Source organism: Miniopterus schreibersii (assembly GCF_964146895.1).
Source record: "Miniopterus schreibersii genome assembly, chromosome: 1".
Taxonomy (NCBI): Eukaryota; Metazoa; Chordata; class Mammalia; order Chiroptera; family Miniopteridae; genus Miniopterus; species Miniopterus schreibersii.
Genome location: NC_138101.1, coordinates 157,633,119 through 157,646,935, shown reverse-complemented (window position 1 = coordinate 157,646,935; position 13,817 = coordinate 157,633,119). Strand labels below are relative to the sequence as shown.

Below are 13,817 nucleotides of genomic sequence, written 5' to 3'. Positions count from 1 at the left end.
TAAGGACTTTTCCAAATATACTGGCTGGCTCTCTTAAAACAGCTCTTTGAAGGGAACATCTCTTCCAATAGGGTTTCAGCCTGTGGAAAAATACTTCGGGATGCTGGGCAGGCATTCTGATAGCCTGTCCTCCCCATGATCAGATGTTCTCAGGGCCTGCAGACCTGCCCAGGCACAAGTAGTGGTGACCTCCAGTAGTAGGGAACAGGGTGGCCTCTCAGAATATGTAGAAACTAGAGTGAAGTTTTTGCCATTGGAATATACAGGTTACAGAACTTACACCGTATTCTCAGAAACCCCTGTGAATGCAGCTCTGTATATTTCACCCTCCAGTGGCACTAAACCCACAAAGTTGGGTTCATCTCTTATATAAGTTAAAATTACAAGTTGTGTGCGCATTTTCTCAATAGCAGGTCTTTTCATTTCACTTACAGGATGGTGTGATTACTGTTGTTAATATTCGGGCAAACGTTAAAACACCATTCAGAGTCACAGCAGAACAAGTTTCCCCCATGGGTATTAATCCCCTTGGTTGTTCCAGAATACAGGTTTTTTCCACACAAAAATAAAGTGCCTTCAGTATGCCTTCTGGAGACAGCGCATGTTGCTGTGGGCTTGGAGTGAATTTGCGGCTTTTACAGATTTAGGCCTGAAATTCAGAGCCCACGTCAGCCTGCTGTCTGACCAGCCCCTCCCACGTTTGTTCCTTCAGTCTTGGGACCCAGAAATTGCCCAGCATCAAGCTCACTTGTTTCCTCTCTTCAAAGGGACAGTATGTCCTCCTCGGCAGAAAAAGAACCCACTGGGTGGTGGCCGTGGTTCCCAACTTCATGTCTATCTATCCTGCCTCCTTCCTATAGACTCGCAGAATTTTGATGATGGTCAAATAGGTGAATTCATCCGCCCCATCAGCTCTAAATTTAACCACAATCAGTTAGGACATCTCAGTCCCTCCAGCAGAGTCTTTATCTATATATACAGGATCGGGCTGAAAAATAAATGGGTTAGTGGGAGAATTCAGACCAGGAAATCATAGGGTTTTTTCCTCAAATATATGGGTGTTGCAGGAGAAATCACTTGGGATTCTGAATGAACTGGAGAGTTACTACAGTTGCTGCTCCACTTTGGATACATGGGCATCACAAGAAGTGTTTCCAACACAAATTCATCCAACAGGCAGGGATCTTACACAGTGTTTGCCCTTTCCACAGTTCTAATACTCTTGTTCCTTAAGGCAAAATAAGGACAGGAGAAAGCGTCATTTAAAAATGGGTCCAAGCATTTTACAGGGGCCATGACCCAGCACAGGGGACGGGGCTTCTTCGGTAGACTCAGAGGCGTAATTCAGGGAATTGCAAAGGCCTCACCCAATCTGTTTAGTTCCCTTAATGAAGCCCCAGATGCAGCTCTTTGATCGGGAAGAAATTTATTTGACTGTACAGCATAGTGGAAGGAATGAAAATGAGGTTCGACGGCTTGTGCCTCTGTGAGCCCGTGCGTTGGTCTGAACACTGCGAAGAGAAAGGGACGGTACAGCCCAGCTGCGTGGACGAACCCGGGCAGGCACGTGCCCGTGGCTCCCACTGAGCGTAGGGTCATAGGCCAGCAGCAAACCATAGGTGGGCATTGCCCCGGGTCTCTTCTGCCTGCCCATCCTTAGTGCCGCTGGGATGTTCTTTGCCGTTGGGGGTGTGGGGTGGGACTGTTTTCACCTCTAGACCACGTCTTTATTCTGTGGTTATGTGGTTCTCGATTGACATTGTCTGGGACTTCAAAGGAACCCCTAACGCGTGCCGGAGAGGATAGTGGAGAAAAGCATATTGTATACGGTGTGGCTTGGCTTTTGTCTTCCAGCTGTAAAATTTGGCCGAATGTCGAAAAAGCAGAGAGACAGCTTGTACGCGGAGGTGCAGAAACACCGGATGCAGCAGCAGCAGCGGGACCACCAGCAGCAGCCTGGCGAGGCCGAGCCGCTGACCCCAACCTACAACATCTCGGCCAACGGGCTGACGGAACTGCACGACGACCTCAGCAGCTACATCGACGGGCACACCCCCGAGGGCGGCAAGGCCGACTCTGCCGTCAGCAGCTTCTACCTGGACATACAGCCTTCCCCAGACCAGTCAGGTCTCGACATCAACGGAATCAAACCAGAACCGATATGTGACTACACACCAGCATCCGGCTTCTTTCCCTACTGTTCTTTCACCAACGGAGAGACTTCCCCAACGGTGTCCATGGCAGAATTAGGTAACGGCTTCCATGTTTCTATTGGGATGTGCTGCTAATGCCCTTCCAAGTAAATGGGATGTTTGACTTTCCCATAACGAGTTATATTATTAAAATGATGCAACTGGAAGGGAAATTCACCGTTACCATTTGCACCCCTTCATAATTCCACCCCGCCTGCTCCTTTGCCTTTGGCTGCCCACTGTTTCCCATTGGATATGCAAAAGAAACATTGACCTCTCGGCATCAGAGATGGGTCAGCATGAACTTGAAGCAGTCTTAAAATTCCACAGAAAGCTCTGAGCTCCATTAACTTTGTTATTTATTTAGTGATACTCCAGGTATTGCTTTATATCTGAAGTCATAAAAATGGCAGTCCACAAACTGAACCTGGTCCATAGACATATTTTTTTTGACCAGTGCACAGTTTTACAATTTTGAATCAGTTGCCAAAATTTAAAACCTGGTCAGTTCCACACAGAAATTCAGATTGTCAGCTTCTCGTGGGAGGGGAAAAATGACCTAAGAGCCCAGCAACGACAAAGTGGCACCAGTTAGGTGCTAACACCCCACGTTCCCCATCTGTGTGGCTGCCCAGCCCTTGCAAGCATCTAAGTTTTACAACTCTGGTTATTCTATAAATATTAGAGGGAAATTGGCTTCTTTATTTGCCAGAATGTTTTGGTGATGGATATTGGTGACAGAACTGATGTATTTCATAGAAGACTCAGTAGACTAAAAACAAAAACAAAAACCCAAAAAAACAAAACTGTCAATTCCTTATACCTGTGACATTTTTGCTTCTTAGGTGATGTGACCTAGAAATGTTGATAACACAGACAATGAAAAACTTTCCATCTCAAGGAAGTTGTGTCAGCACCTCTGTTATATTTAATCGATTTTTAAGTGCAGCACTATTGTTAGAGCAACTTTGATAAGAACCTTTGCAGTTATAGAATTTGATCTGTTTCTCTGCATGACTCCTCACATAAGGGTATAATCCTTTGGGATATTTCAATTAGTCGCTGTGGAGATGACTAAGTTAATACCTGGAGAGAACGAAGACTTCAGATGGAAAAGCACCAGCGGGTTCTGACTTGAGCACAGAAATCCTCAGTTCACAGGAAAAACGGTTGTGTTCTTCAGAGGGTTTCTCCACCTCTATACCCCATAAAACATTTTTTAAGTGAAATTTATATTTCCAGTAAAATCTTTCTCCAAATAGAACAAATTGAATGTTCTTTACGGTTTTTGCACAAGCGCCCCTTTATGGGTCTAAATTTAAATCCTCAGGAGCAGGGCCACTTTAAGCCTGGTCTTTAACCACTGAGCAGCATTAAAGGTGTATCGCAGCTCTTTTGATTAACAGAGAAACCTCTGAACTCGAAGCCAAGCTGAGCAGAGGTAGGTTTGATTTTATTTTTCTTGAACTAGAACAAAAACCTTCCAGTTTTGTCATGAAATCTTGGTTGGCTGAGCCTTAAGCAGAACTGTAATGAAGGTAAAATTTTCGGAAATGAATAAGGATTTGATTGAAAGATGACATGATATCATGAAAAATGACCTGGCTCACTTTACAGCGCGTCTGCCTCCACCTCATCACAAATGCTAGTGAGTCCATCTGTGTGCCTTGTCGAATGTTCAACCCTGAAATAAAGCCACAGGGCTTAGCCAAAGTGTTGCCCGTGAATACGGCACTTTGGCTAAACGTGTACTGGTGCCTGAGTGGAGCCGGAAACGCCTGAGCCCATTCCCCCAGCTCCCCCAGCTCCCCCAGCTCCCCCAGCTGTCCCCTCCCCGACAAATCCGTTTCCTCTTCCACCCTGGTCACCTCCCAGTGCATCTGGGAGCCCGATGCCCTCAATCTTTCTCCGTGTTCTCCTAAATTAGGGAATTTCCACATGTGTTGTGGCATTTTCCAGAATGAATAAAATTAACTTGTCACTAGGATTAGTCCCAAACCCAAAACTTAAACAAGAATTTACCTGAAAATTATATAACTGTGCTCTAATTTTCCATCCCATTTACACGTGCAAAATAGTTTGAAGAGCTAAGAGGAGCCTAAAAGTGGCCAAAGACTTTGCTGTCCCTTCTTCAAAGCTGTATTTCCTTTGGGGCTTAAGTCCTGCTGTCTCTTTAAGACTCTTGAATTCATTTTAGGCTAAATTTTGTCATCAGATTTTAAACGAATGAAAACAATTATTCAGTTGTAAAATGAATTGTAAACATATCAGAAGCCCAATTCTACCTTTCAATAATAGTGTCCACAATCCATTACATTTAGTGGGAGTATGTCTGCATTCATGGCTAGGAAGTGTTGCCCTTGATGTACAATTAGTACCTGAATTATATATTCCAGATAAGCCATCTAGGTTCATTTTAAAAAAACAAAAACCTAACTGTACTTATTACTGTAAGCAATAACTAAAGCCCATGCAAGAGAGACAGTGACGTGCTGGGTAAAGCGTGAGACAAGAAGTCAGCTTTGTATGGATTGTGGTCCTGGCTTTGCAATAGGTTGTACAACCCAGTATAAGTCATGTAACTTCTGCAAGCTATAGTCCCCCTACTTATTAAGTATAAAGATTAAGAGCACAGACTCTGGAGCCAAATTGTGTGTGTTTAAAGAGTTGGCCACTTGCCAGCTCTGACATGTTGGGAAAGTCAACCTCTGTAAAATGGAGATAATATTAGTACCTTCCTCCTAGGGTTGTTACAAAGATTAAAAATATATGTATATATTCTTAATATATATTGTACGGGTGACACATAGTAAATGCTATATAAGTGTTAACTACTATCATCACTATTGTTATTATCTGTAAACTGGAAAGACTTTGGACTGATGATGTCTAAAGGTCCTTTCCACGGAGAAAATCTGTGATTAACTCAGAAGTCAGGATTTTCTATCTGAAGTACCTAGACCGTGGCGGGATTGATGCAGCAATCCCGACTGAGGAAGTGAACTGATTTGCCCGTCACAAAGTGAGTTATCCTCTGAACTCAGACCAGAAACCAGGTCCCCTAACTCCCAGTTCTAAGGTGTTTCACTATTCCAGGCTGTTTCTCTGAGACACCACACTAACTTGTTGACTTTTACCCAGTTCTGACCATGTTCTCCTTTGCTGAAATGGAGATTTGAAAACAGCCAGGTGTCTAAGATCTGACACTTTCCGAATCACAACCTGTGAATTGGAAGTCAAAAGCTGTTAGTTGGTGAGCAGTTGGCAAGAAAGCAGCCACTGCCCTCTACTGGTCAGTCGCGTACAGTACATTGTATCATTCATTTCCACTTCTGAAAGCTGGACCCAAACGGGAAGGGGTGAGTGGGAATGATTTTTAAGATGAAGTGAAATAACAACATGCCGACCATATTAACTGGGGAAAAAGCATAATCTGGAGGAGACCGCTGTGATCTTCTTCCCACCCTTCACCTCATAGGATCCCCCTGATTCTCTGTGAACACTTCATCATTTTTTTCCTATCTGCAAAATTTGGGTTACATTCTAGCATCTGTCTTACAGATTGAGTGCTCTTTCTGCGGGAGGTAGTTCACTGGGTTATTTACACACTTATTTTCTTGTTTCTGACTTCCCATTATTTTTGTCCTGATTCTCCTCTTCACATACCTCATTGATTCCAAGACACATGATTTACTGGCTTCTCCCTCTTTCAGCTTCTCTGGTCTTTCAATTCTTTTCTTTTGTTCATGTTTTATTTTTGCGATATTGACTTATATTGTTTTGTGCCTGTGTGTTGTGAAAAGGGCCATTAAGGTTTATTGTCTCATTGTCTCTAAAGAGATTCTAGTTTCAAGCTTCATGGAGGTGAAACTGCTGTTTCCAGGCAAACAAGTCTGGTTCTGTTTGACAAAAAGCAGTAACAAATTCCCAGATAAATAAATAGTCTTACCATTGTTACCAAGTTTGCATTCGGCACCTTTCTTTTAAGTGACTTTCCTATTAAATATTCTGGACCCTGAGAGGGGGATTCCTTTTAAGTATGATTTCATATCCACAAAATCTTACCATTTTTCTTTTTAATATATCTTAATTGATCTCAGAGAGAGGAAGGGAGAGGGAGAGAGAGAGATAGCAACATCAGTGATGAGAGAGTCATTGATCAGCTGCCTCCTGCACGCCCCCTGCTGGGGATCGAGCCCACAACCCGGGCCTGTGCCCTGACCAGGAATCGAACCTCAGTCTCCTGGATCCTGGGTCGATGCTCAACCGCTGAGCCACGCTGGCTGGGTATCAAATTTTCTTTTAAAACTTTTCATCATCCTCCCCTTCCAGAACAATGATTACCAGCCTGCCTCCAGCTCTTAGCCCCTCATGTCTAGACTCCAGCAGACTTCTCAGTGGGCCTGCTGCCTCCATCCCTTCCAGCCAACCCTCCAATCGCAGAGCTGCTGGTTGTCCTTCCCCAGGCACAGTGTTCAGGACCTCAGCTCCTCGAGAACCCTGCTGACTTCTTGTGTTATAGCAAGTGCAGACTCTCAATCCTAGCATTCAAGGTCCTCAGGATTTGGACTCTTCCCTACTCATATTTCTCTTTTGACTCCATCACTTTACCACATCTGCCTGTCTCCTATAAATGCTTTGTTGTTTCCTTCATCTGCCATCCCTCAAATGTGGAACTGGCCTACCCCTCTCACCGCTGGCCTCCGCCTACCAAATCCTACCCACCGTCAGGGACCAACTCACATGGCCCATTTCTGCCAAGAAGCACCCACAGATTTCCCTAAGCCAACATTCATCTCTTCCTTCCCTGACAGCACCTATCATAGTTTTTTCTTTCTCTTCTGATATGATTCAACTTTATACTTTATTGTTGACTCCCTTGAATTATCCTTTCAGCATGTCCATACATGCTCACCAGATTATAGATTCCTAGAGAAACTTTTTGGGCATCTATTTCTTATAATATCTTCAAATTCCCTATACTCTAGTATAAGAACTAATGTTAGGTAGCACACACTTTGTAACCCTCCCTAAATCCTCAACTCAGTTAATTCTCACAAAAGTCCTATGAAATAGATAGTATCTTTTACAAATGAGGAAACCAAAGCACAGAGAGGGTAAGTAACTTACCCAAGATCACACAGCTAGTAAGTAGCAAGGCTGAGGTTCAAACTCAGGCATTCTGGCTCCAGAGTCTATCTCTTAACCACTGCACTATGTATAGTGACATAATAGGCCCTTGGTAATGCTTGTTCTGCTATTTGCAGGAAAAACTAAAGAAATGCATTGCTTTTTGTCATAAAAGAATGCCACTTCCTAATTTTTCAAGAGTAATCCTTTCCAGTCAATGTATAAGGCAGACGTGTCTTCATAAAAATGCCAAGAAAGGCTGTGCCCACCATTTCCCACACCTTTCTTGGTCAATATGTGTTCCTTCCCAGACACTGGTGGAAAGGCATGGAAGAAGGCCTAGGTCAGGAGTGCCTGTGAAGTCACCAAGATTTATTGTTGGCTTTGCCTGTTCTTCATCCTCATATTATAAAATACAGAATAGTTCCAAATTGCTTATTTAAATGTATAAAGATAATTAAAAACTGGTTCAGCATGATGCTTTCTACGCATTACGTTTTTTAAAATATATCTTTATTGATTTCAGAGAGAGGAAGGGAGAGGGAGAGATAGAAACATCAATGACAAGAGAGCCGTCATTGATCGGCTGCCTCCTGCACGCCCCCAACTGGGGATCGAGCCCGCAGCCCGGGCATGTGCCCTGACCGGGGATCAAACCGCGATCTCCTGGATCCTAGGCCGATGCTCAACCGCTCAGCCACGCCCGGCCCAGCTCTACTTGTTACTTTTTAAAGCAAATATTAGGTAGGGAAAAACACTGATTACCCAAAGAACTTGGCTTTTCATTTCATGACCTCTTGTTTTCTCCTTAGAACACCTTGCACAGAATATATCTAAATCCCATCTGGAAACTTGCCAATACTTGCGAGAAGAGCTCCAGCAGATAACGTGGCAGACCTTTCTGCAGGAGGAGATCGAGAACTATCAGAACAAGGTATGCTCTGAAGAATTTTACTGAAGGTGGAGGGAGCAGTGGGAAGAGTTTCCTGCAAGTGACTTGATCAAGACCACCAAGGACCAAAAAATGAATGCCTTTCCTCAGATAGCAGATTTCTGTTTAAAACTTGCATCCAGAGCTGATTGCGTATTTGGGGCACTGTCATCTTCCAGTGACACCAGCAAGTAAAATTTCAGCAGTAGCAAACAACTTCTCTTGTGCCTATAACTGCACACATCTCCTGTCATTTGTCAATAGGGGGCTAAATTAAGCAGTTTACAGAAGCCTATTGAATTGGGGTTTGTCCCAGTATCATAATGGAAGACTGAGTCAAGGTCAGGAAGTTCATGTAAAATACTGAAGGAGGCAAAAGTAGGTTTACAGTTATAATACAAATAATACAATAATGAATAAATAATAATACAAGAATAAACTATGTTTTGCATACTCACAACTGTAAACCTACCTTTCTCCACCCCTGTAATCTTAGCCTCATGTTTCCAGAGGTTAAGAAGAAGTTTAGAGAGTACGTGCACAAAAAGACTTGGCATCTGTGATTGTCACTCCAGTCTGACCCGAGCAGTGTGAGGCTGACAGGTGTTGCTACTTGACTTTTTTCTATAAAACACTGATCAACAAGCCACCGAAATGGGAGAGCAGGGCTAGACAAGGGGAACTTTTAATTATCCATTCTTCCTTTGGGTAAAGAAAATGTGTTTTCCCCTGATAATTGTAGAAATTCAGGCTTAGGAAGGACCGGAGAGATTATCTAGGCTAACACTGCCCTTCAGTTTACATAGGAAGAAACTAATGTCCATTGGCATGTGGCTGGAGAGTACAAACATCAAGACTGTGACTCCTGGCTCCTAATTCAGCATTTGTTCCATCCCATCATATTGGTGGAAACAGTCTTAAACTGAGATTGGAGGGAACAAGTGAGCAGCACAGATCCAGGTCACCCTGTCACTGAATTGGAGAGTGGGTATCTAAAAAGAATTGAACAGAAGCGCCCGGCTAGCTCAGTCGGTAGAGCATGAGACTCTTAAAAAGAGTTGAACAGGACAGGTTGGGGGATAGCAACACACACTTTGTTTGCCTTCGAGATAGCAGGTAACACCAGCAGCCAGAATTACAAAAGGAGGCAGGAAAGCAGTAAGCAGCAGCAAAGTGTCTGGACTGGGGAGCGAGAGATGCTAGGATTGGAACCCTAGCTCCAATACCTGTTCGCTGTGAAACCCCCGTGAGCATTCATGTCCGTTTATGAAAATGAGAAAGTGTTCTTGTGAAAATGAAATCAGGCAAGGATGTCATAAACCACCCAGCTCATAGCAGGTATACAATAAATGTAATTGACTCCCTTCTTTCCTACTTCCCCCAATAAAATGGTGTTAAATTCCCCAAGGCAAAATCATTGCTTAAAAGAAGATCCTGCTTTGCTCCTCTCCCCGGCCCAGAGTTAAAGCAGTGGCATTCGTTTTCACCTTCCACCACAGAAATGCTCATAACATCTTCCCCCTGTCCCTTTGCCACCAAAGAGGTAAGAGAGGAATTGGAGGAGATGAGAAAAGACTTGGAAGAGCCATCATTATATCCCAAGTAACTGGCTAACTGTTTATTTTTGAATCCCCTAGCCTTTTTTTTCTTTTTTTATTAAATGTATTGGGGTCACATCGGTTAATATGATCATATAGGATCTTATAACATAGAAATCCCCTCGCCTTTTTGAATCTATTTCCAAAGAAGGATTTTACAAAAGAGGTTCAAGCCATCGAGCCAAGGATGCGGGAACAGTGCGGGCTAACGTGTCTCCCTCCCTCACAGCAGCGGGAGGTGATGTGGCAGTTGTGTGCCATCAAAATCACGGAAGCGATACAGTACGTGGTGGAGTTTGCCAAACGCATCGATGGATTTATGGAACTGTGTCAAAACGATCAAATTGTGCTTCTCAAAGCAGGTATGTGCTTTGCAAGTGAATTCTGAGATCTCTTCCTAACCTGCTTTCCCCCGCCTATTAAAGAAATGCTGGGTAAGGAAGGTGTCGGGAACAGTTTTCCTCCGATGATAACAGCTCGAGTTTCTCACAGCAGAGGCTGAGTTCTTTTTCAGGGTTTTAGAACTATTTGCAGGAAACATTCCCTCTATGTGGCTTCTCCTCTGGGTGAAAAGCTGAATTTGAAGGACACCTGCATTCCCTGATCTTACCATCACCTGTGCTTTGTTTTCATACCGCTAGGGAGGTCCCAATAAGTTGTTAGGAAGAAGACAAACCTCAGAGAGACAGCCCTGGTTTTTTGCTTGTTTCTTTAATTTTTTAAATTGATTTTAGAGAAGAGGAAAGGGGGGAGAGAGAGAGAGAAAAACATCAATTTGTTGTTCCACATATTTATGCGTTCATTGGTTGATCCTTCTGTATGCCCTGACCGGGATCGAACCCGCAACTTTGGTGTATCAGGACGACAGTCTGAGCTACCCAGCCAAGGTTCTTTTGTTTGTTTTAATAATATGAATAAATGTTTGACTAGCAACTCTGAAACTTCATATTGCAAGACAGAAGAGTGACAAAGAAGTAATTTGTAAATCAATCCTCTCTTCAGTAAAACAGGCCTCAGCTTCGGCACAGTGTTTAATTACACTGGTGAACTCGGCTCTTTTAAGCAGAGAGCTAAAGTGACTGAGAGCCCCCTAGCTAAACAACGCCCAGGGCGCCCACTCAGAAACGGGTGCCCACGTTAGTGGGTAACCAATATACACAGAGGTGTGTATACTTAAGTATAGTGTAGCCCATTTCCGTTTGAATTAAATTTCCCCGGGTGGAATAATCCAGACCATCTGCCTTTGCCTAGGTTCTCTAGAGGTGGTGTTCATCAGAATGTGCCGTGCCTTTGACTCTCAGAACAACACCGTGTACTTTGATGGGAAATACGCTGGGCCCGATGTCTTCAAATCCTTAGGTAAGGAAATCTCTGGCTGTTTTGTCTTTAAATCAGTTACAGGAACAGATGGGAGCTGAGCAAAAGCTCTTCTTGAACAAAATGGAAACTGGTTATTTGGAAACACTAATTAAAGAATTTCATACCTATTTTAGACACTACAGAAAATTCACATACCTCAAGTGTTTTTTGTCTATATTACATGTAAAGGTCTAAAGTTTCGTTTTATCTAGTTGGTAATCGAAGAAATTCATATTATCTGTCCTCCCAGTGTCCTTCCAGATTTTTAGATCCAGGTAGACAGGGGATATGTTATAAATTAGAGGATGAGATCTGATATATAAAATCAAGCAAAGAGGTAAAAGTCTGCCCTTCCTAACTCCTCAGATAACAATCATTAATGAAAAGTAAATGTAGATGTCAGAGAAATGAAGTATAGCTAAGTGAAACTAACATATACTTTATAAATTACATTGGATTTCTATAATTTAAATGAAGTGGGGTATACTTATTAAGAAGAATGGGACAGTATCTAAGATATTTTATGTGATTTTAAAAACAATAAAATGACAGAAGGTGTGTATACTTAATATAGTGTAGCCCATTTCCATTTAAAATACAGAGTAGAGCAAAAGTATGTTTACAGTTGTGAGTACTTGAAACAGTTTATTCTTATAATATTGTTTATGAATTATTGTATTATTTTCCATATGAACAGCTGTAAACCTACTTTTTAAAATATGCAAATCTGAAAGACTAGACACGAAACTTACCCAATCTTTGGGGGTGGATTATTATTTTATAGGACTTTCACATATATATTTTTTCAGTTCTGTAACAGTTATAATGATTTTACCACCATAATATGTCATTTGTTAGTATTTTTAAGGGTTTTTATTTTTAGATGAAATAGATTCAAACACTGAAATGAGTGAATTTAACATTTCAGTTAGATTGTAGCAGTTGTAGCTGTTAAACTCTATTGGTTAAGAGTGTGAGCTCTGAAGTGAGGCAGCCTGAATTGGAATCTCAGGGTGTTACTTCCTACCTGTGTAACCTTAGGTACATGACTTTTTTCTCCAAGTCTGCTTCCTAACCTCTAAAATGGGAATAATAAAAATCATACTTCCTTCATAGGGCTATTGTGAAATAGTAGGAAAGCCAAAGAAAGCTCTGAGAGCAGTACCTAACATACGAGTCATTCAGCAAAAGTTCACTCCCATTATTTTGAATGACGAGATGATGGTGGGGATGGTGGTGGGGATGGTGACGTTGGCTAAACAGAATTGTCTTCTAAGATTTCAAACTATTAAACCGTAGAAATGTTATCACTATCCCCTCTGATCTTCAACTACTAAACCCCTTTTCACCTTCTTCCATATTTTTCTGCTAGGATAATAATTAAAATCCTAAACTGTCTTTATTTTAATGTTGGCAGGTTGTGAAGACTTTATTAGCTTTGTATTTGAATTTGGAAAGAGTTTATGTTCTATGCACCTGACTGAAGATGAAATTGCATTATTTTCTGCATTTGTACTGATGTCAGCAGGTAAGATAACCAAATAAAAATAAAATGGTTTAAAAATTGTCCAGGTAAAGAATTTTTACAAGGTCCATGACGTCTAGAATATTCAGGAGAGGCTGCCTCGCTTATTAAATCTATTTTCAATTTTTTCAAATAACAGCCTCCCGACACACATACATACACCCTTTTAAGAAGACCTCATGCCATTCTGCTAAAATCTTAAGAAATGAGAATTGAGTACAACCCAGTCCACAATTAACCTCCTGATACCAAGAGAAATGCTATGGTAGAATTGGGTTACCCTTCTTAATACCAGTCTCCAAGATAACATTCAACTTTTTCCTGAAATCCACTTGGATGTCATCCACAAGCTTATCTGAATTTAATCCATGTTTTCAACCAGCACTGCCTCTTGGAGATCATCAGTTTTACTAATTTACTATCTTCTACTTGGAATTCTTACACATAAAGACTTCACCCTAAATTACCAACTTTTACATCATCTGGAATTCTATTACAGTTTTAGTTGCCTTAGATTATAAGGTTATTTTCATATTTTCCAGAAAAGCTAGCAGGATTGCTATGAGTATTTCATTCAAAAATGTTATTCTTAGAAAGGCTTGAGGGGCCATGGAGATTTCATTGCACTTGTACATATATGACCTTAGATTTAAATGGCTATCCATTTGGAAGGGGAGGACCTTCCCTTCCTTTAAGTGTCAGTAAAAATGGAGAGGTTTAATACCCTTTATAACTGTCATAGATCAGTTTTCCGCTCCCTCAGGAGTATATTTTGAACGAACAGTGAAACTGGCTGGTTGGTCTGTAACTCTGCCTTGTGGTGTTATACTCTGGGTCTGAGAGTCAGGAGGAATTGGGGTGTCTGACATCATGTTGGAGAAACACTAAGGAATGTCATCTTTCACGTTTAGATCGCTCATGGCTGCAGGAAAAGGTAAAAATTGAAAAACTGCAACAGAAAATTCAGCTAGCTCTCCAACACGTCCTACAGAAGAATCACCGAGAAGATGGAATACTAACAAAGGTGAGAGCCAAAGGTACCCAGTGGACATAGCCCGAATTACCCCCTGCCACATACCATG

At 42.0% G+C, this 13,817-nt stretch overlaps 1 protein-coding gene across 4 annotated transcripts in view; it reads left to right on the top strand.

Annotated features, from left to right (window-relative positions):
- RORA (RAR related orphan receptor A) overlaps positions 1–13,817 on the top strand; it is a gene marked incomplete at its 5' end in the record, with an annotated part of 669,505 nt that overhangs the window by 654,028 nt on the left and 1,660 nt on the right. For all 4 annotated transcript variants that reach the window (XM_081159584.1, XM_081159583.1, XM_081159585.1 and 1 more), the window contains 6 exons: positions 1,855–2,250; positions 8,135–8,256; positions 10,081–10,213; positions 11,103–11,210; positions 12,628–12,738; positions 13,647–13,759. In XM_081159584.1, coding sequence (XP_081015710.1) covers positions 1,855–2,250; positions 8,135–8,256; positions 10,081–10,213; positions 11,103–11,210; positions 12,628–12,738; positions 13,647–13,759 — 983 coding nt within the window. The remainder of the gene's footprint in view (positions 1–1,854; positions 2,251–8,134; positions 8,257–10,080; positions 10,214–11,102; positions 11,211–12,627; positions 12,739–13,646; positions 13,760–13,817) is intronic.